Raw genomic sequence first — 23,096 nt, forward strand, 5'->3', positions numbered from 1 at the left:
TAAGTAATACGATCAATAATATATATATATATATATATATATATATATATATATATATATATATATATATATATATATATATATATATATATATAATATATAATTAATTATATTATAATTATATATTATTTATATATATCCATAATTTCATTTATTACGAATTATACTCTCGGTGTAGAATTATTGCGAGTCGTTGCGGATACTCGGGGGGTTAGAAGTAAAAGAGGGTTGAAGGGGTAGTTAGGACAAAATTGCTTTAACCAATGTATTGCTGGGACAGAGTATCGACGTTCGTTTGTACATATACAATACAACGTAAAACGATATCAAGAGAAATTTCGTTAGTTTTTCAAATAATTTTGCCCTTCTATTATTTTTATGTTTTTGACGTGCCGTATTATATTTCTATGTTTTTATTTTTTTTATTTGTTCTTGTTCTTTTAATCACTCGCTACCCGTAAATTACAATGAAAAAAAGATTTGTCTTTGCTGTCTCTTTTCATGTCTGCATCGTACGATCGAACGTCTCAACCATTTTTATTTTTACCTTTTATCCGTTCACTCGTAGAAAAAGTTCTTGTCAATTAAAATAATAATTAATTAAAAATAATGGTTATAAATGAAATTTAATAAAAATTGACCAAAAAAAAAAAAAAACTATTGGAACGTCGTAACGTCAATTATTATTAAATTGACATCAAATATTAAATCATCGTGTTGATTTATTTTTTTTTTTTTTTTATTGAAAGAACTCTTTCAAAATTGGTTTCTTTCTCTCTCACTCTCACTCACTCTCTCTTTCTCTCTCTTTCTTTTTTTTTTTTTGTATTTCATTGTGAGATTGTTCATTCTAACTTTGCAGACATCAATATTAACTACACAATATTTTGCCGACACATTATATATATATATACGTGAATATACATATATAAATATATATATGTATATGCATCCGTTACATACGTTTCTATTTTTAACTTCCGACACCGAAATATGATATTTACGTATTTTATTACGTAACTGTATAACACAATGTGAAACAATTTTAAATCCCATTCGAATGATCATATTTTTTTTCCTTTTTCTTTCTTTCATTTCATTTACAATCAAAAATTTCGATTTTTCTTCATTTTATTTTGTCATTTTTTTGTTTTTTTTTTTTTTTAAACGCTTGATTGGAAAATTTATAGAAAAAAAAAAATGTATCGTATCGGTGTCGAACAGTTAAAAAATTTATCATCTCCATAATGTCTTCTACGGTTTCCGGGTAAAAATACAGGAAAAAAATATATGTATAAATATAAATGCACTGAATCTTCTTGTAAAACAATTTGGACACAAACTTGGTGCAAATAATTACGACGGCCATCTTGCAATATGGTTTCACATATTACACACTTTACGAATGAAATCAAAACTAAGTATACATACAATACATATACATTTAATTATAAAAAAAATGATATTTTTTTACATATAAAATACATAACTGATTGAACAATGTTGAATTAATTTCATGATTAGAAAAAAAAAAAAAAGAAAGAAGAAGATATTTTGTCATCGAATAATTTAGCAAAAATTAGCAAAAATGTGTGTAAAACGCTTTAGCGTTGTTTTCGTAAAAAATCGAAAAAGATTGATCTCTCCTTTTCTTTTTCTTCTTCTTCTTCTTTTTCTTCTTCTTCTTCTTCTTCTCTTTCTTCTTCTCATTCATATTTTAATATTTACACAAAGTTTATACCAAAAAACACATCGATTTCTCAAAATGTACAATTATTTTTACATGCAAATTGTTTCGTTATTCCCAATCGTATTACGTACACAAGAGACGGTTATACATACTTAATTTATTATAACGTTTCTCCGTGTTTTTTTTTGTTTTTTATTTTCATGTTTATTTTTATTTTTACTTTTACTTTTATTTTTACTTCTTTTTTTTTGTTTCAGTAAATACCTCGAGCGATAACATATATCAGTCTTGCGAACATCCATTTGCCGAGTAAAATACCCCTATTATCGAATTTTCTTTCTTTCTTTCAATTTTTCGACTTTTTATTTTTTTTTGTTTTTTAATAAAACAATATGATTATTTACGGTTAAAGAAAGAAAAACAATTGATCACACACACATCGTCGAATTTTTATTCATTTCGAACAAATTACGAATCGGACATTTTATCATCGTTTTATTCGTGCAACTTTAATGCACATGAACGAAAATTAACCTTTTCTTTTACTCGAAATGTGGTGAAATATTTCAAATATTAATTTCAAATTTCATATCAAATTGATCTTTTAACTTCGAGGCTTGTGTTGTATTAATGCAATTTTTTATTGATACAAATGTATTTCTTTCAGGAAATTATTTTTATTTCAAATATACAATGTTTATTTCTTCTTTGTAACACGATGACTAAAAATCGAATTGTAAATTAATGATAATTCTTCGAAGAAATTTTATGTTAAATTAGTCTGTAAAAAAAAATATTACGCAGAGTAAAGATTAAAAACCTTCGAGAACAAAATGGGGGTTGAATTTTTGTTTATAGGTGTTGGTGCGTTCGCCAATTCGTTCAAAAAAATTCGACGATACTTATAAGCATTTAAAATTAAAAACATCAATAAAAATTTCGAACAATAAATAATAAGAAAAATTATAATAATACGAATGATGCTTTTCTTTATTTTTTTGTTCTTTTTTTTTCTTTCTAATTTTACGAGCACTCGCTTTACAATTTGTTCGTTTATTTATTTATTTACTTCTTAATTTTCTTCTTTTAAACTTCACTAATCTCAGAATTTTCGTTATTTCTTTTCTTTTTCTTTTTTTTGTTTGTTCGTTTGTTTCTTTTTTTTTTTTTTGTATTTCACTTAAAACGCATTTTTGATCCCGTAAATTCTTTGAAAAAACACGGCTCTAATCTTCTTCCCACAGCACACAGTCTACAAAACTAGACGATTTATCCGAGTAAATCTTTTATAGGTTTTGTTTTTATTTTTTTTTTTTTTTGGTTTTTTTTTTGTTTGTTTCCGAAAATTATGTTTACCATTAAACTTAGTTACTAATTCACTAATTCAGATATATCATACAATCACTAAATTATTGCTTTGTCGTACCTTGTATCACACTAATCTAAAAACCCTACTTTTCTTATTCTGCTGTGTCATTTATTATTTTCTTGCTTTTATTTTTTTTTTTAATTTTTTTATTTATTCATTTGATTAATTATTTTCTTTTTTTTTTGCTTTTTTTCTTTCTTTCTTTCTTTCTTTGCCCCTTTTTTATTATTATTATTATTATTATTATTATTAAATCTATTTAACACCTTTGTGTTTTTCTTTCTTCTACCATCTGTTCGTTTAATACTTTTCAATAGCCAGGGTTTTGTTGTTGTTGTTGTTGTTAGCTGTGATGATGCTTGTTTCAAAAAACGTGTGATGTATGTTTAAAATTGTTTTCTTTTTTTTTTTTTTAATCTAATTTCTAATCTTACGTTTTTTTTTTCACGTGTACGCATGTGTATCTATGTTTTTATGATGTATGTATGTATGTATGTGTTTGTTAAATGTGCATCGTTTAATAATTTCATTGCATTTAATTGAATTGTAATTAATTGTAATCGTTTGTCTCTATGGGATTTCAAAATGACATAAAGGACGATGTTTCGTTTAAAAGTACACTTCCTTATTTTTGTTTGTTTGTTTGTTTGTTAATAATCATTTCTATCTTACTCTCACCTTTCTCTTTTGCATTTTGTATTCAGTTCGTTTCTTGTTCTCTTTCTCTCTCTCTCTCTCTCTCTTAATCTCGTTTCATTTTTTTTCTCTGTATGTTGAATCATTGTATTTACGGAAGAACGTTCTTTTCTTTTTCTTCTTTATGTTTTTTTCACATGCAATAATATCATTTTCAATGTGAGGAATAGGGAAGATTTAATATAATGTTGATAAGCGAATAAAATATAATAGATAATTATTTCTCTTTCTCTCTCTCTCTCTCTCTCTTTTTCTCTCTCTCTCTTTCTCTTTTTCTTTTTCATTTTCTTTCTTTTCGTTTTCTCACACACAAATACCTAAAGTGCTACTTAACACTGGACAATTTGTCTAATATAGTTAATAGAGTTATTATAATAATAATAATAATATCTTCTATGTAAATACGTGTAAAATGTTTCTCGCATATTATTTTTCTTCGTTGTTAATCCATATTTTTCTTACTCTCTTTATTTTTATTTATTTATTTATTTTTTGCTTTGTATTATGGAGGGTAGAGGGTAAGGAGTAACCATATCTGTATATGAAAAGTGTCCGTCGAAATGCATTCAATTACGGTGGCGCCACAGTAGCTTCAGGGTAAATTTTAAAAGAAAGCTCCAAATATTATTAGAATACAATTGACAAATAAACAATTACAATACGTTTACAATTGCTACATTCATACCAAACCTCTACGTTCACCAGCGCCATTCTGGAAGGTTTTTCAACTGTTATTGATAGAAAACACTGGACACTTTTTCACATTTTTTCCCATATGAGATTTGACTCCTTATCTCTACCCTCCATACTTTGTATGTATGTATGTACGCGTCCGTTTTTTTCATTTTCTTTTTTTCATTTCTTTCTTTCTTTCTTTCTTTCTTTTTCTTTTTTTTTTTTTTTTGTAGTTATTTTCAAATGTTTACGTTTTCTCGTATGTTCATCCTTTCTTTCTTTCTTTCTTTCTCTCAAATACTTTTTTCATTTGTAATTTCGCGTAAATCGTTAATAAACGTAAGTACATTAATTATGTTCAATACGTTAACGCACAAGAGTGTGTTTCGCTTATCGGTAATACTTATTGGCTTATCACCTTAAAGGTTTGCTAAAGTGCATCACCTAACGACGCTGCTTCTTGGGAACGTGTAAACATATATAAATATATACACACATATGTATATACTTATATGTTCTCTCTCTCACATGTAAAGTTTGGTCCTCATTGCGCGTATTAGCGCATGTGTCTTGTATTCATATATATCATAGTGTATGTAGAAGTGCATATACGAGTGTGTGTATATAAATATTATGTTTATTATGTAGGCTGTATAATATATGTGTATGTATATACGTGTGAGTGGTTTGAAATGATTTATTTTCTTTAGTTTTCTAATTTGAAAACTAGTTTTCTTTTTAATTTGATAAATGTGTAAATTTGTTAGTATGAATGGTTGTATCAATGTATTTATGTAGATGTGTGTATGTGTGTGTGTATTTACATTCTATGTAAATATTTACGTGTAATGCTTTCCATTTCTCCCCCCCTCTTGTGATGAATTATTTGTAATTTTGTTCGTGTATGTATAAAAGTGAATGTTTGTTGCAATTTTGAAGTTTTGAGAGGACGAAATTGAAAAGTTCGAGGAACGTTGAAAGCTGTGCTTTTTGCTCTCTTTTTTTTTACGAGGTAATTCGTATATATATACACCTACGAATGTATATATATATATATGTTGTTCGTATGTGTATATGTGTTTTTATTTGTTAGTAATGTATAATACGGTCTTATTCGATTTATATAATCGGTAAATTTAATGGAGAAGATACATGTATATTACTTATGTGTATGTGTGTATATTATTATTGCTTGTTAAGGTACAAAACAAGGACTAGATTTTTCTAATACTGCGTGTTTAAATAAGAACTGTATACACTTGGGATATAATCTATACATTATACGATATTTATATATATATATATAGATATATATGTATGTACGTATATATACTTGTATACAGAGTAAGTTTAACAAATTTTAATTGAATTTTAAAAATTAATTATATTTTTTTTTTCTACCAAACGAGCAAAACTGTAAAAAAGTTTACCCCTTATCATCATTTTTTTTCTTTTCTTTTTGTGACATTTTGATAAATGTTAATGAAATATGTAATAATAATTTTTTGATTTCAAAAATATTTTGTTCAATCTTATTTAATAAATTTTATTTGAACAATTATGAAAAGAAAATTAATATTAACAAATTTTGAAAGATATTTTATAAAATATATAAATAATATAATAAAATAATAAAATATAATAAATAAAATAATAAAATATTTTATTATATCATTAAAAAATTGTATATTATTATTAAATATAATATTTTATAAAATTAATGAAATTGTACATCCCTCTTAGAAAAAAATTTTTTTTTACTACCCTGTATATACGAGTATACATATACATACATACATGTATATACATATATACACATATATGTATATATTTCCTTTGTTTTAAAAAAGGAACAAAAACCCTTATGTAACACTCGATTAATTTCACATTTAAACGTTAACTTTCCTATCACTTCTCTCTCTCTCTCTCTCTCCCTTTTGAGAACAGCCTTTTGCACCCTGGGCGCCCATATTTTCTTTTTTCTTTTACTTTCTTTTTCTTTCTTTTTCTCTTATTTCGTACCCATCATTAAATTATCGATCTTCAACAGGGATATAACGCAATTATCTCCATTCAATTTGCAACAAAGTTCGATCGAATGAACGGCACCGGCACGGCACCGACGTTTTTTATTTTTTCTCTTAGTTTAGTTTAACTTTTTTCCCCTCCCCCCGTCTTCTTTCTCTTTCTCTCTTTCTCTTCCGTTTGTCAGACTGTCTCTTTTTTTCTTTTTCTTTTTTTTTTTATTTGTGGTTGTCTCGTAATTGTTATTAATTTTTATTTTTTATTCCAATTTTAGCCAAATCTTCGATCATTGTTTTTTTTTTATTTACCCCGTGCTTACAATTTTATTCTATGTAAATATATAAAAAAAAAATTCTGTATTTTTTATCTCTCTCTCTCTTTTTTTTTATTCTTCTAACAACATTTCTTTTCGTCGTTTGTTCAAATTGAAATCCCTTCTTTTTTTTCTTTTTTCTTTTTTATAACTCAGTCTCTCAGAAAACGATCATCGTTACACTTTTAAATTCAATTCTTCAATTTATTTTATTGACTACCATTTATTATTATTATTATTACTATTATTATTATTCTATTCGAATAGATTCGATTGACTGTTTGAGTACTTTTAATATATGTATATATATATATATTACAGATAAGATTATAATAATTAATAATTGAGTGTATTCTTGAAAAAAATGTCTGACCAAATCAGCGAAACTATGCCGAGCATTATTAAATTCTATAAAAAATCTTTTTTATTTTTTTCTTCTTCTTCTTTTGTTACCATTCCAAATACGCTCTCTTTTATCATTTTCTCTATCATTCTATCTTCATTATTACTATTATAATTATTATTATTATTACTATTATTACTGTTATTACTATTAGCATTATTACACTATCATTACTATTATTATTAATTAATTATTATGTAATCGGCATAAATGAAATGTATGCTCATTATTTTTTTTTCGTTTTTTATTAAATCCTTTCCAATTATCCTCTCTTTCATTTTATATTCCATTCATTGAATTTGAATTTATTTTCAACATAAGAATTCAAATATTTTAAGGGTTTTCTTCACCCCCTTCTCCTCTAATATTTTTGCTTTTCTCATTGCAATTTTTTCTTAGTTATTGATAAAAACAAAATACATTCCATGTATATTATTATTAATATTATTATTATTATATGAAGCGTTTGAATGGAATTGGAATTGTTTTTTTTTTTTTAAATATATTGACAAGGATTTATGTAATAATAATTATGGATATCACGAATCTTATAAGCACTTAGGATTATGTATGTGTGTGTCTGTGTGTATGTATGTATGTGTGTATTTGTCAATGTATCCGTCTATTAATGAATCTCATTTCTTCCTTGTATTCATCTTACACATTCAAAAATATATATATATATATATATATATATATATATATATATATATATGCATGTATGTGTGTATTTGTCAATGTATCAGTTTATTAATGAATCTCATTTCTTCCTTGTATTTATCTTACTTACACATTCAAATCGTTTATGCATGTATATTCGTGTCCGTGTTGTATACACATACACATAACTAGTTCATACATGTGTGTACACAAGGATTAATGAGAGAATGAAATTAAATGAGATATATTTTCTTATTTACGAATAATCATATTAAGTGGTGAAAGGAGTAGGTGGTGTTAAAAGGAATATGGGATTGGGTATTTAAAGGGTTGGGGTAAGGGGTAAGATGGTAAAGGGTTTTTAATGGGAGGAACATCAATGATGGGCTAAAGACGACGTCAAATATGTTTGTTTTTTCATTTTTATCTTTTTTTTTTTTTTATCTGACTTCAATGTCTAAAGGTTTTTGTACTGAATAAAATTGCTAACGGTGCCATTATCATTTCACATAATTCTAATGAAATTGTATTTTTTTTTCTGTTTTTTTTTTTTTTCGTAAGTTTCAGGTGTGTCAATTCTACTCACACATACGTATCATTTTAATTAATTAATTAATTAATTAATTAATTAATTGATTGATTGATCTTCGTTCTTCTTATTTTTCTTTTATTTATTTTTTTTTTGTTTCTTTTCTCTTTCTCTTTCGCTTAATTTTTTTTTCTTTTTTTTCTTTCTTCTTTTTTTTTTTTTGCTTCCCTTTTTTTGTGGTTTCCTCAATTCTCTTCCTTTTTTTTCTTCTTTTTTTTTTTTTAATCATATTTCCCGTACTTTACGTGTACACGGGGATTTTCAAAATCTTCAGTACCAAAATATCTCTATAATATATAGAACGCTTTGCGTCATGTAATAAATAATATAGAACAGTGTTTTTTTTTTTTTTAATTTTTTTTTTTATAATAAATAAAAAAATGTCGCTATACAAGTTATAAGTTACATGAGAGCAGCCCAAGGACATAGGCAACTAGGAAAGTTATACAAATCAAGCGTAATTTGTTGACTAGAGCTTAATTACCTTTTTCAAATTTGCTTTTCTTTTCTTTTCTTTTCTTTATTTTATTTTACTTCATCTTTTTATCTTTTCACCATTATTCCTTTATTCTTTTTAATTACATTTTAATTAACGAATTGCACTAATTTCCCTATTTCGATTATATATATATATATTTTTTGTTGTTGTCTTCCTTTCTCTTTGGTATCATTTTTTGGGTTTTTCTTATTTCTTTTATTTTTTATTTTTTATTTTCTTTGGTCTGTCCATCAGTATACGTTTACATTCGTGTAAACGTTTCATTGTAATATCATGAATTATATTCAAAGTGGTGTTCATTATTCATCTCGTATTACTTCTCATCAATCTCTTTTATTTGATATTTTTGTTGTTGTTGTTGTTGCTATTATTAATTATACAAACTCGATCATGAAGGATCAATTGCTTTTTATCGTAGGTTGTATCCGTGTAAAAAAAAGTTTTTCAATAAAATCGAATGAAAGTTTTACAAATGTTCCCATCTTTCTCTCTCTCTCTCTCTCTCTCTCTCTCTCTTTCTTTCACGACGATTAATAGCAAGATTTATTATGTTAAAACGTTAATATATATATATATATATCATATATTAATCATGTATGTATTAATATACATATATGCATAATGTTGATATTGTTTATCAGAAATGCGAATACCAACTTACACAACATGCGTGTGTAAAGTGTGTGTAAAGTGTGTAAGTGTGTAGGTGTGTGTAGGTGGGTGGGTGGGTGTTGTGTGTAGGCAGAGGAAATGATGTTCTATTATTCAGGGGAGTAGAGAAACGAGTGACCCTTTTGCCTCTGAATAGTCATTTCTGCGTTCAACAGGTGGTCCAATTAGTACGAATTTTGATGAAAATGTCTCGCGAGATACCTTATATATATATATATATATATATATATATAACGAGTTTATATTAAGAATGTTCTCTTTAAAAATTTTCATCTCTCCGAGTTGCGATCACACAGAGAGAGAGATAGAGAGAGAGAGAGAGAAGGAGAGAGAAAGAGATAATTTACTCGTTGTAAAAAGACACACCGATTAAAAAATTGTTTCTTTTAACAAAATTTGGGTTAAAATTAAATGTCGTTAACCCAACTTTATCAAAGATTCGTTGAATTATGAAACGCATGATTTTTACGAACGGGTTCTTCTTTAAATTTATTCCCCCCTCCCCTACCCACCACCTTTCACCCTTCTCCCTTCATCCACTCAATTCTCTCTCTCTCTTCCTCTCTCTTTCTCTCTTTTTTTCTATCTCTCATATTATTATTATTACTATTATTATTACTATTATTATTATTATTATTATTATTATTATTATTACATTTGGTTTTTTTTTCAATTTTATTTATTTTTTATTTTTTTATTTTTTCTTTTTTTAAATTAACGCATCAAAAGCATTAAAAGTACTTCGCGTATTCGTTTAAGTGACAAAATAATGGTCCCTCGATAATATTGCAACGATTACTCATTTTTTTTTTCTTACATTTTTCACATCCCCTGTTCTTTCCCCCTCCCCTCCCCTCCCCTCACCACAGGTTTCTCCTACGCATTTTGGTATTATATTTTATCTGTTTCTTTTAATTTATTCCTATTTCTTTCGTGTTTCTCGTATTATTTTCCTGATTTTATTTGTGTACGTTTATTTTTTTTTATTTTCCTTTAGTATTAGTTTTTTTTTCATTTTAAATTCAAAGGACGTGTTTTTTTTTTTTAATTTAATCGATATCAAAATGGATCGCGAATATCATCGCGTATTTGTGTCGACGTATTATGATTTAAAAAAAAAAAAAAATAAGCCAGAAAAAAAGGGAAATTTATTCGAACGACGATCGTTCGCGATAAACTGACCATTTGATATTTTTTTTTTTTTACTGATTTATATTATAATGTTTATATTATTTAAACTGCCTTTTTTTGTTGTTGTTATTTATATGGAATTATTGATAAAACGTTGTGCAACGTTTGTTTTGTTATCCCATTTAACGTTGGTGTGTATGTAAGACATCATAAATATTCGGTAAATTTGTCTTAATAAGTAAAATGTCATTAATATTAATAAATATTATTCAAAAGTGGTCATCTCGTTATCTTAAACAAATCGATCGATGAATTTTATAGATATCTATAGATCAATTTTCATCTTCATCTTCATTATCTTGATCTCTTTTTCTCTTATTACTTTGATTCATTATCACAACGTTCTGACAATAATACGAAATTATTATCATATTTTTTTTTTGTTTTTTTTTGTTTTCGATGATAATCCAATAACACGCAATGATGATCATTTAAACAATCTTCACATATTATTTCAACGTTTATATTCGTTTCACTTGTTTTATATATTTAGAATCAGACAATAATATTTGGTCAAAGTCCGGATAGAAAAGAGAAGAAGATTCATTCACGAATGTGACGTTTGTTTGATATAAAAAATTCATCCCACCCTCACCCTCATCCTACCCCCTCACCCTCACCCTCACCCTCATCCCAATATCCTTTTTGATAGCAAAGGACGATTTGGCAAATTTTTGTCTTCTTGTTTCTTTTTTTTATATATGTGTTTCTTACCACACATTGAAAGTAAGTGAAACTTTCTTATAGAAAGAAACACGTAAATCTTTCTGTAAGTATTATACATGTGTATGTGTGTGTGTGTGTGTATTTGAAATTGCATTTGTTCGCGAGTAGCTAATGCGAATGAGAATGTTGTTTGACAGCTGTAGAAAGTTTTCAAACTAAGCAATCGAAAGTATCAATCTCTCTCTCTCTCTCTCTCTCTTTTCTTTTTTTTATTATTTCTTTCTCTGTTTTATTCTCAAGAATGAATCCATTGTTGCAGTCCGATATGCGTGATTGAATAAAATGAGTAGTGTATCTGTATGTGTGTGTGTGTGTGTTGAGATCGAGATTTAATGGAGAAACGATCTCTTTGAAAACCCCTTTCTAGTTCAGTAAAGTTGCATATGTATGTGTTTATTTCTATATGTGTATGTGTATCTCTCGCTCTCTCTCTCACTCTCTCTGTCTTTCGTTCTCTTTATCTTTGTAGATTTTTTTTTTTTTAATTTTTTTTTTTTTTGTTACCGAAGGACTGCAACAACGTCCGGATCTATGTGTTAGCCTTTGCTCGTGTTGTTCCTTTTTTTCTACACCGGTTGATCTCCATATTTCTCCGGGGTTGCCCTGGATGTCGTAGTTTATTTCTTTCACTGGCATGTGTGCTGTAAACGATGAACGTTCTGATTACAAAAAGGGTATGGGTGTAACGAGAAAGACACGGGCACGCTCTAGTAACACCGTCTCTTTCACTACCGGGATATTTATATATATATATATATATATGTATATGTATGTATATGAAATATATGTGTGTGTATATATTGGGTTGCATCGATAAGTGATGTTTTATCATTAACAAGTTTTATCATTATTTCATTATTATTGTTTAATTAAAATTTATGAAAAAATTTTATATGTTTCTTTTAATTATTTATAAAATTTTTAATTATTTATTAAAAGTTAATTTATAGATTGTTTTTTCTGTTATATATGTTGTTTATATTTATGTGGGTATTATAAACATGTTCGTTTCATTCGATATGTAGGTGTCATTGATATGAAGGATTCATTAATATCTATATATATGTGTGTGTAAGTATCATAGCTACAAATATAGATATGTAGATATAATGCATATGTAAATTTCATAGATATTTAAAAATAAAAGATTAATGTATAATTCATAGGTATAAAAGATTCACTGATATATGTGAGTGTTTATATTATATATGTTAGTATTGTAGATATTTAGGTTTCATAGATATGTTGGTATCTTGAATATTAAGTAGCATAGATATTGTAGATATCATATATATAAATATCATAGATATTTAGGTATCGTAGATATGCATAAATATTACTATATGTATATTACATTGATCAATTAATTTGGAATATCAATATGGTATATCATACACCACATAATATATAATTCTATAAATATATATATATAAAAATTAATAATATAACAAAATATTCCAAAGAGAAAGATAACAACAACTACAACAACAACAACAAAAAGGAAAGAAGAAGTAAAACCTTACCTAATTTAATCACGTTTACGTTGTAGCCAGTTATTTTTATGAAAAATGTCGTCTCACGTTTCTTCGCAATTTTTTTGGGGGGTTTTATTTTTCTTTTTTTTTTTGTTCTTATTTTATTTTTTCTTTATCTTCAGGCACACACGATTTACGGCGAGGTGTCAACGTCGTTGCTACTTTCGTCACCGTTTTCTCTTTGACACGCCGACTCGAGATGTTTGTTCAGGTACGACTTAAGGGCAAATGACTTATGACACTTAGGACATTCGTAATTTTTATCAGCCGAATGGGTTTGCATGTGTGCTCTTAAATTTGAACGATCGGCAAATGCTTTGCCACAGTGTGCACAACCGTATGGTTTTTCACCGGTGTGACTACGTAAATGTCCTTGTAATAACCATGGTCTGGAAAACATCTTTCCACAAATTCCACAGCTATGCGTCAATTTGTGCGTTAGCATGTGCATCGCCAATGCAGGCATACTGACGTACGCTTTGCCGCAATGAATGCATTTTTTTGCCGATTGAGAATCTATACTGCGATGGGTCTGTTTGTGTCTCGACAAATTTGACGAGGTTGCATATTGTTTACCTGAAAAAACATCGTAAGAAAAAAGAAAAATATTGATACATGTTCGTTTTCATTTATATATATTTTTTTTAATTAATAAAAATCGTATGTTTTATTTACTTTAAAAAATAATTATTAATTTTTTGATTAGGATTTGTTCGGAGTTATTATCTAATAAATAATTAATAATTAATAATTCTGAGTTATTAGCTAATAAATATGTAATAATTTATGATTGAGAATATCTGTATTTGTAAATCATTTTAAAATAATTATTTGTTCATATAAATATTAATTATAAATTTTTCAAAATAATTCTATTTAAGTATATATATATAATATAATATACAAGTACAAATATCTATTCTATAATTATAAGCAAATAATAATTTATACAAATTCTAGATTAATAAACAAAATATCTACACTGTTTCTTTTTTATTACTATATATTATTTATATTAAAACAACATTTATTATTATATAAATATTTCTACAAAGTGAAATTGAATATTTACGTAATCTATTTGAATGTAAATTGGAAACAATATTGACAGAAGTAGTAATATATTACGGTTAATCTATCCTAGTCACGTAGCAATAGAAATTCAAATGATTTTAAGGTCTAGCTGATCTGTTACTCTATGAAATCGTGAAATTAGAGACGAGTGAGTGTAACAGAGAGAAAAAGATAGATAGATAGATAGAGATAGAACGTAATCAGTAGGTTCATTCTATGATACGCATTGTACGTATCAAGACTAATTTGCTATGACCATCCTCTAGTAATGGATAGAACTCATTAGCTAGTCCACTATGCTTATGCTACTCAATTTTGAATATCGAAGTGAAACTATTGGGATTATTTCCTACACGCGCTGAGACAAACACTTCAAACATTATTATTATTATTATTATTATAACTTTTTATCTTTAATTTATATCTTCTTTTTTATCTTTAATTACAAATCCAATCATTTTAATTATAATTTGAACCCTTATCGGTCGTAAGCTCACGTGAAAAGTGACTTATAAATAAAAATAAACATTTTTAAAACCAATTTAAAAATAACGTGAAATAATTGAATTGTAATACTGTGCCATCTATTAAAAACTTACAGTACCTAAAGACGTAGATAACTTTTAAATAATAAATCCTTTAAATTTAGCAATAAAAAATAAAAATAATCGAGATGAAAAACTATCCTATATTCTAAGTTGAAAAAAAATTACACAAAATGTCATTAAGATCAGTTCAGTAGTTTCGAAGTTCACTTCACAAAAAAAAGTTTCACTTACAATTAGTGAGAATCATCAACATAAAAACTTGACTGATGACCGATAAGAGTTTTAATAAGAACAGAATTAATTGAAATAATAAAAAGATATAAAATGTCGATAATTACCACATTCGCAGCAAACGTAACGACCAGTTTTCGATGTTTCCAAATTTTCAGGTGGCTCAGTTTCCGGTGTTGTTTTTTGCAGAGAAAGAAGTTTCTTATTTTTGGACCTGCCATCGGCTACCAATAACGTATCATAAGTGTAACTAGCAGCTTTAACTTCCGTTTGTTCGGTAACCGTTTGAACTTCCTTGTCCCGTTGACTTGGTTGAGAATTAGGATTATTGTTTTCAATATCACTGCTACATTCTGATGTTGGTGGTGTCAATGGTGGTGCAGTTTCGATTACTTGACTCTGATGATTCTGATGATGATGATGATGATGTTGTTGATGGTGTTGTTGTTGATGTTGTTGAATAGGTTGATGATGATGCTGTTGTTGTTGTTGTTGCTGTTGTTGAGGAGCCATAATCGAGGTACATGGTATGGACGGTGTACTATACGTGAATAGAATCTCTTGAACAGGTGAAAGTGGTATAAAGACACCACCCGATGTTTGCTGAACGATCGTAGTTGTTGGCTCGTAAATGATACTCGCTGCTGCTGCTGCTGCTGTTGGTGGTAGTGGTTGTTGCTGTGGTTGATGATGATAGACGGTACCCGAACCGGTAAGATCGATAGTGTTTACTTGATAGATTGGTTGCTCGACAGGTTGGTACACCCTCATCTCTTGAACGTCTGTGGCAGGTGTTTCGATAACGCTTTGAGGACCGATTGCAACACTTGGTGGGGGTAAAGGTGGTAAAGATCTTGATAGTTCTAAAAGATCGTGAGCAGCTTCTGTTTCGGCTGGCGAACGATCTTTAAACATTGATGAAACATTTGACGATGATATACTATTGTTATTGTTATTATTATTAATGTTGTTGTTGTTGTTATTATTATTGTTGTTGTTGTTGTTGTTGTTGTTACAACAAGAGGCCAATTTTATTTTGATATCATCGTTCGGATGTTCAGAGGTGTTCTCGGTGTTACAATACCTCGTTGGTAAACACGAGGATTTGATTGAATCATTTAACGGTGAACAATGGCTTGCCGAAATATTATTGGTGTTAACGAGTTCTCGCGTTTTAGACGTTGGCAAATTGGATGACACTGTTGTCATATTATTAGTCGTCGTCTTTGTCGTAGTCGTAGTCGTTAACGTTATTGCTGCAGTTGTGTGTGTTGTAGTAGTAGTATCAGTAGTAGAAATAGTAGTAGTAGTAATTGCGGTCAATTTCATTCCATTCGATGATTCTACGGATGATGGGGTTGATATGGGATTCGTCGTAGTTGTATAAGCTATTACCGTTGCCATTTCTATGTGCGATACTTTTGGTAAATCCGATGCACTTCCAATTGTTAATTCTTCCTTATTACTCGTAGATTCTTTTGAATTGTTGTTCTCGTTTATGGTTGGTGTTCCGGTGACTGTTATGTCTTCAATTTAAAAACAAAATAATTGTCATCGTGTTATAATAATGTGAAGAACAAAAAAATTATAAATGTACGAATTGTATTTCGTGTGCCGGTAATTATGACAGTGATAATATCGACTGATTGTAAGTCAAAAAGAAATGAAATAGATCAATTTTTTAGTTTATTTTAGTACGTAAATAATTTATACTATAAAATCAATGATTAATATTACAAATTAAAGCTTTTATATAATAATTATTAATTTAATATTGTATCATCTAATTTATAAAAGGGATAGAAATGAAGAATAATTTAATATTTTAATATATATATATATTAATAAAATTAATAATAATTTAAATAGATTAAAATTGAATGATTTTGTTTGATATGAAAATGATGAAATATTTGATGAAAATAAATGTTGAGTATGTTAGAAGATTGAACGTTGAGATGATCATAATTATTTGAACATATGTGATAAATGGAGATATAAAAAAAGAAAGAAAAAAAACAGGGGAATGGCAAATACACGTACCTTGCGCAACAGTGGGTGCAACGCACCCTTCTATGGGCGAAACAGGCAACTGTATGGTCGTTGGAGATGGCGTGTTTCTTCCACGACCCCAGCTTTCGAATCCTTTGGCAACGCTGGTAATGTACTTGTTGCACAGGGCCTTCTTAACCATGTAACACCGCGGCATCTTGAAGATTTATTTTTTCGTTTTATCGCGAATAATAACAGAATTATTACAGATTTCCTGTATATATATATGTGTTTTTTTAGACAATTTCCAGGATTTCGTAGTAGATTAGCAATAATAGTATTAGTAGTAGTAGTAGTAATAGTAGTAGTAGTAGTAGAAGTAATAGTAGTAGTAGTAATAGTAATAGTATAGTAGTAGTAGTAGTATCAGTTAAAATAATCAATTTTTGTCTTTTGTACTACAACTACACTCTGATGATATTTCAAAGACTTTTTAATACCCTCTTCTCAGGTTATTTTTTTTATTAGATTTTTTGTTTGTTTGTATTTTTAATCAAGCAAAATCCTGTTTACAAATTTCCATTGGAAATTTTGAACGGATATATGAAACTTGAGCAAACGTTTGGATCAATCATCAATTTCATCTCGTTTTCATGTTTCCTTTTTTATTTTTTACTTCCTTCCTTTCTTTCTTTCCTTTCTTTCTTTCTTTTTTCAACGTTCCAATTGAATAATTTAAATAACGAAATTGAATATAACATAGGTAGCAAAGAGTTTTATCTGCTAATATGCTTTCGATCACAAGCCTTTGAGTCCTTTGATCAACGCATCAACGTATCATCATACTGTTCATGAACTTCCTTTTTCGAATCTTTAAATACGCCATCTTCCTACTATCCTGCATATATCCAATTATATTTTATTCTACCCCAAAAGTGGGTTGTAGATTTTTTCTTTCTTTTCTTTTCTTTTCTTTTTTTTTATAAAATTAATCCTTTTTATTCTTCCTTTTTATCTTCTTTCTCTTTTATTAATTATAAAATCGTCGACTTCCAAAACTATCATCGAAGTTTAATCTCGTACAATACTTAACGCTTTATTATTATTATTATTAATATTATTCTTAACGATGAGATGATGATTCTTCGAAAATGATTTCAATTCTTGTCGAAGATTTTGTAAATCACTTGTTTTATTTTTTTATTTATTTATATAAGTTGGTGTAAATTGTTTTCCCTTGATTAATTCGAAAAACAGCGTCTTGCACGTGTTTTTTTTTTTTTTTACATTAATCCTAATTGTCGTTGCACGGTGATTAGAAGTTTATATATTATATATATTATATATATATACATATGCATACTTATATGTATATTTTAAATGTTGCGGATTTTTGTGTATCTCTGAGACTAAAGAGGTAGGAAAACCATAACAGTCAATGATAAATAATACGTGTACATTTGTCAATATATATATATTTAATATTTCTATACATATATATATACACGTACACATATATGTATGTATGTATATATGTATATAAAGAATTATATATATATATATATATCTTCTTTTTGTTTAAAAAGCAGATAATAGTACTTGAATAATCTGATCAAGATGGACGAACGTTTGTATTATTCAATAATCGTTTTGAAACATACATTTTTTATTTATTTATTTATTTATTTAGTTTTGTTTTTTTAATAAACATAAACATTCAACGTATGTATGTATGTATGTATGGTTTTTATTTTTTTAAACGATTAGAAACGTACCCGTTTGATACTCGTGCGATTGAAAAAATGTTTTGTTTTTTTTTTTGTTCTTTTTTATATTCTTTTCTTTTTCAATAATTTTCTTCTTCTTCTTCTTCTTTTTCTACTTTTGTTTTATCTTCAAGGGATCGTTCTATATTTATTTATATATTTATACGTGGATAAAAATTGTAAATTGTTTTTTTTTCTTTTCTTTTTTTTCCTTTTTTTTTTTTTTTGTTTAATCTCGGATGGAACGTGCAAGTTAACTTGAATTCGCGTCACTTTGGTTACCTTATCAGTAATATTGCTTTCGTTGTATATTCACTGGGTGGAAGATTATATCTCATAGCTAGCAGAGCCTCATCAATACACTTAAAACAAACTTACTATGGATAGTCATAAGTTCGACATGTAAATTCAATATTTTATGTACACTTTATATATATATATATATATATACTTTTACACTTGTATTATTATTATTATAATAATTATTATTATTAGTTATTATTATTATTCTGTTTTCTTGTCTTTCAGTCACTTTTTAATTTCTATTTACATAACTCTATCACACCATAATAATATTATTGAAAAATGATTCCTTTAGTCAGGAACATTTGTCAATTGTACATGAATATTTATCAATCATTTATCCCTCTCGTTGAAAAAAAATCCCCCCCAAAAAAAACAAATCAAAAAAGCAACGATTCAATAATATCTCGATCTCGTAGTTCGTAGAAACGTATAACGTGACATTTTGACGGTTTTAGATTTGTCTTCTGTCAAAAGTTTTTGCGAGATATTAGCAGCAGCAGCAGTAGCGTAATGCAGAAGTTGTCAAACGTAGCACATATTTCATCGAAACAAAGAAAGACGAGACGTTGTGCTTTCTATTCTATATTTATTGGTCGAGGATATCACCAAAAAATCACTGACAGCAAATAATGCTAAATAATAATCTCGAGATAAATTGGAATTGGTGTGTATTTATTACAAAATAATAATAGTAATAGTGATAATAGTGGTAACAATGTTTATGTTTTGGGATTTGTTCACGTAATTTTTGTATCAACGATGAAAAAAGTGACGTAAGTCAGTCAAAGAAAAAGAAAAAAAAAGAAAAGAAAATAAAGTTGAGTAGAACGTTGGGAAAAAATTTTTGTTGGTCCAAGTTATCCAATAATTTTAACAGGAATTTGTTCTCTCGGTGTTTAAACGTTCCCTTTCCTTTTCGTTTCTTCCTTTACTTGTTTCAATATTTTTCTTTTTTTGTATTTTTCGAAAAACGTCGCCAAGCGTCGAAGAGGGTGGGTGTGCCTTTTGCAGGGACGAGCAACAAGTTGGACAACAGGTCCGCCGTGTTTGTCTATCGGTGTGTGTACGGTACCGCCTTACGTGTGTGGTCGATATAGTTCCCTTCTATCAAAGATTTTTCTTCTTCTTCTACTTCTTCTACTTCTTCTTCTACTTATCTTCGTCCTTGTTTTTAAATTTTCTTCTTCACAAATTATTACGAGTATTATCCTCCTTAGCATTCATTAACCATAAGAAAATGAATTCTCGGATTGGTATCTTTCATTAAATTCTTTTCGTTTTATTTCTTCTTTGTTTATGACGTAATAGAACAATAGGAACTGTACTTCTCCTGACAAAACTTTGATGATATCTTCATTGATTCTTTCCAAAATTAACGTGTCATTGTTGATGATTAATTACAGGAACGACGAATGATCGTTTGACACGTTTAAAAATCATCACTGATTATTGATAAAACTTGACGAATTCATATGAATAAATAAAAAGATATTTATATAGAAGAGTAGAATTGTTAAAACAGAAGTTAAAGATTCTTCGTCGTTCTTTCCAGCACTGCTGCTGCTGCTGCTGCTGCTACTGCTACTGCTGCTGCTGCTGCTGCTGCTGCTGCTGCTACTGCTGCTGCTGCTGCTGTTGGCTGACACTGCCTTCGGTCCTCGGGTAAGAAAATCAATGGATATTCCGGGTTTCAGGAGTTGCCACATAACGCCGAGAGACCGCTCGACGAGCACCACGAACTAGTTATATGCATTCGTGAGAAAACCGTGATGGGAGGAAAAAAACGGAGGAAGATAAATAGATAGCTAGCTAGCTAGCTAGATAGTTAGAGAAAAAGATAAAACGAAAGAGAGGGAGAGAGAGAGAGAGAGAACAGAGAGAAAGAAAGAAAAAAAAGGGGTTATGCGCGCGAACACCAGTGGTAAAAGTGTATCACTAACGAGCCCGAATAAAACAAAAACGAGCCACTGGTAAAACAAAAATAATACAAACAAATGTGTTAGAAGGAGAGAGAGAGAGAGAGAGAGAGTGAGTGAGTGAGAGGAAGATGAAGAAAAAAGGAAAAAACGAAAGGAAAAGAAAGAGAAAGAGAATGATAGGGAATCGTTTAAAGAGAATAGGATGTATAATGATTTTGATAGAAATAAGAGGATAGAGAGGAATAAAAGAGGAATATAGAATAGAAGGACTTTAAAAGGAGGGGAATGTGTGGGCCAACACAACTATGAGGAGGAGGATAATGAAGGCCGAAGACGAAGATGTACCACCTGTGGGCGCAGAAGCAACAATTGTCCGCCGTGTATCGCGGTGGAGGGTAACCCGACTACATGGCTCGTACCGGGTGTGGCTGGAGTGCAACTGCCAATGCAGCGTCGTCTTCGAGCGTCGCCCCGCTCGTAGTCCTGGGCGCCTGCGTGTCCTTTTCTTCGTGTTTGTAAAGCCTCCTTTTCGCATATTCCCACCCTCTCTCTCTCCATCTATCTATCTATCTATCCTATCCACCTACCCCTCTCTTTCTATCTTTTGTACTTGTTCTAACACTCATTCACTCACTCACTCACTCCCTCCCTCCCTCCCTCACACAAGTTGAATAGTTTGTCTTTGTCTAACCAACTTTTCCACGTTACCACCCCAACGCTTGCGCCAACGCGAATTATCTTTCTCTCTCTTTCTATCTATCATTTTCTCTTAGTCTTCTACTTCTTCTACTACTTCTTCTTCTTCTTCTTTTACTACTACTACTACTACTACTACTACTACTACTGTACTGTTACCCCTTCAGTTTTTTTCTCCTCTTTTACCTACCCTTCTTCTACTTCCTTCTTTTCCATATCTATTGGGGGTTGATAATAGTAGTAGTAGTAGTAATGATAGTGTTAGTAGTGGTACTAGCAGTAATGGTAGTGGTAGTGGGGGTGGTGGTGGTGATGGTGGTAGGCAAGGGAAACTCCTCGCAATGACGATATGGCTCTTGCTCATCGATTTTGTACGAGTTCAGGCCAGACCAACACCTGTTACCGTCACTAGTGTCAGAGAAAGAATACGAGGAATGAGTGAGTGAGACAGGAATAGCGAAGAGGGGTTCGGGAGGGTTACGGGGAAGGAGTAACGTGGGGGTAGTAGAATGGTTGAGAAGAGGGGGTTGTGCGCCACCACCATCAGCGCCGGCCAGATAGCGACGACGAGGAAACACCGACGCCAATCGATAGCGTCGACCCCGCCGGCGTGGTGCTGCGTTCTCAACGTCGACGGGCTTATGCGATAGCGCATCGTCCCAGTACTCTTCCCCTTGCCACCCCCCCATCCCACCCTCACCCCTCACCAACCACTTCTCTTTATCTATCTTTCTCTCTCTCTCTCTCTCTCTTTATATCTATGTCTCTATCTAGTACATACGTGTGTTGCCCTTTTTTTTCTCGCAGAGCACCTCCGATCTCTTTTCCCCGATGTCTTGAATTGCGATATTGAAATCGGAATAAATTTATGCGATCGAGTTGTCTTCAATTATCGACCATTTTCCTTTTTTTTTTTTTTATATAATCTCTTTTATCTTCTTCTTCTTCTTCTTCTTGTAATTTTTTTTTCTGTTGTTGTTATTATTATTTTTTTTTTATTTTTGATTATATTTTTATATTTTCTTTCTCCTTCTTCTTCTAATAGGACCAAGTCCTAACACAAAGAAGATATTCAGATATTCTTACCTCGAGTCGCTTCGAAATGAGAAACGAGAGATGTGTCAAGGAGGGTGGAAAGAGGTGGGCAGCAATATTCGCGAATATTAACAACGACAATTGTGCCCATAATTATGACACTGGTGGTTTAATTGTAAGTCAAAATTTAACCAACAACAAAAAAAAAAGAGAGTTAATCAGTTATTTCACGAAACAATTATATTAAATTAAATAAATTCACAATTTCACTTGTTTTGTTTGTCTATTGTCAAATATGAATCATTGAAATAATGTTTTTATTTTAATACAATATTATATTAAAATTTATTTAAGCTTTCAAATGTTAATTCCTTTTTAAAATATCTCGAAACAAAAGGATAATATGACTTATGGTTAGATCATTTTCATAATTATGGGATACAATTATTTGAGAGACTTACATATCAATCCTTTTTTTAATCATTT

The 23,096-nt window shown here is 29.2% G+C and overlaps 1 protein-coding gene across 6 annotated transcripts; it reads right to left on the reverse strand.

Moving 5' to 3' along the window:
* Positions 1 to 410: 410 nt before the first annotated feature.
* On the reverse strand, positions 411 to 22,484 carry LOC107071158 (uncharacterized). Of its 6 annotated transcripts, none has more exons than XM_089178153.1 (5): positions 21,228 to 22,484; positions 16,940 to 19,210; positions 15,004 to 16,422; positions 13,032 to 13,619; positions 411 to 12,149 (listed from the first exon to the last, which is right to left on the reverse strand). In XM_089178153.1, exons 2-4 carry the CDS (start codon positions 17,103 to 17,105, stop codon positions 13,177 to 13,179), a joined length of 2,028 nt encoding a protein of 675 aa, XP_089034279.1. In that variant the 5' UTR covers positions 17,106 to 19,210; positions 21,228 to 22,484; the 3' UTR covers positions 411 to 12,149; positions 13,032 to 13,176. The 6 variants fall into 6 exon arrangements, with proteins under 6 accessions (XP_089034279.1, XP_089034278.1, XP_089034277.1 ...); XM_089178152.1 differs by having other exon boundaries at positions 16,940 to 19,424; XM_089178151.1 differs by having other exon boundaries at positions 16,940 to 20,609.
* Between the last annotated feature and the right edge of the window lie 612 nt (positions 22,485 to 23,096).

The sequence above is a fragment of the Polistes dominula genome, unplaced genomic scaffold, assembly GCF_049000335.1.
Source record: "Polistes dominula isolate Pdom_NZ unplaced genomic scaffold, Pdom_raw_medaka contig_77, whole genome shotgun sequence".
Classification (NCBI taxonomy): domain Eukaryota; kingdom Metazoa; phylum Arthropoda; class Insecta; order Hymenoptera; family Vespidae; genus Polistes; species Polistes dominula.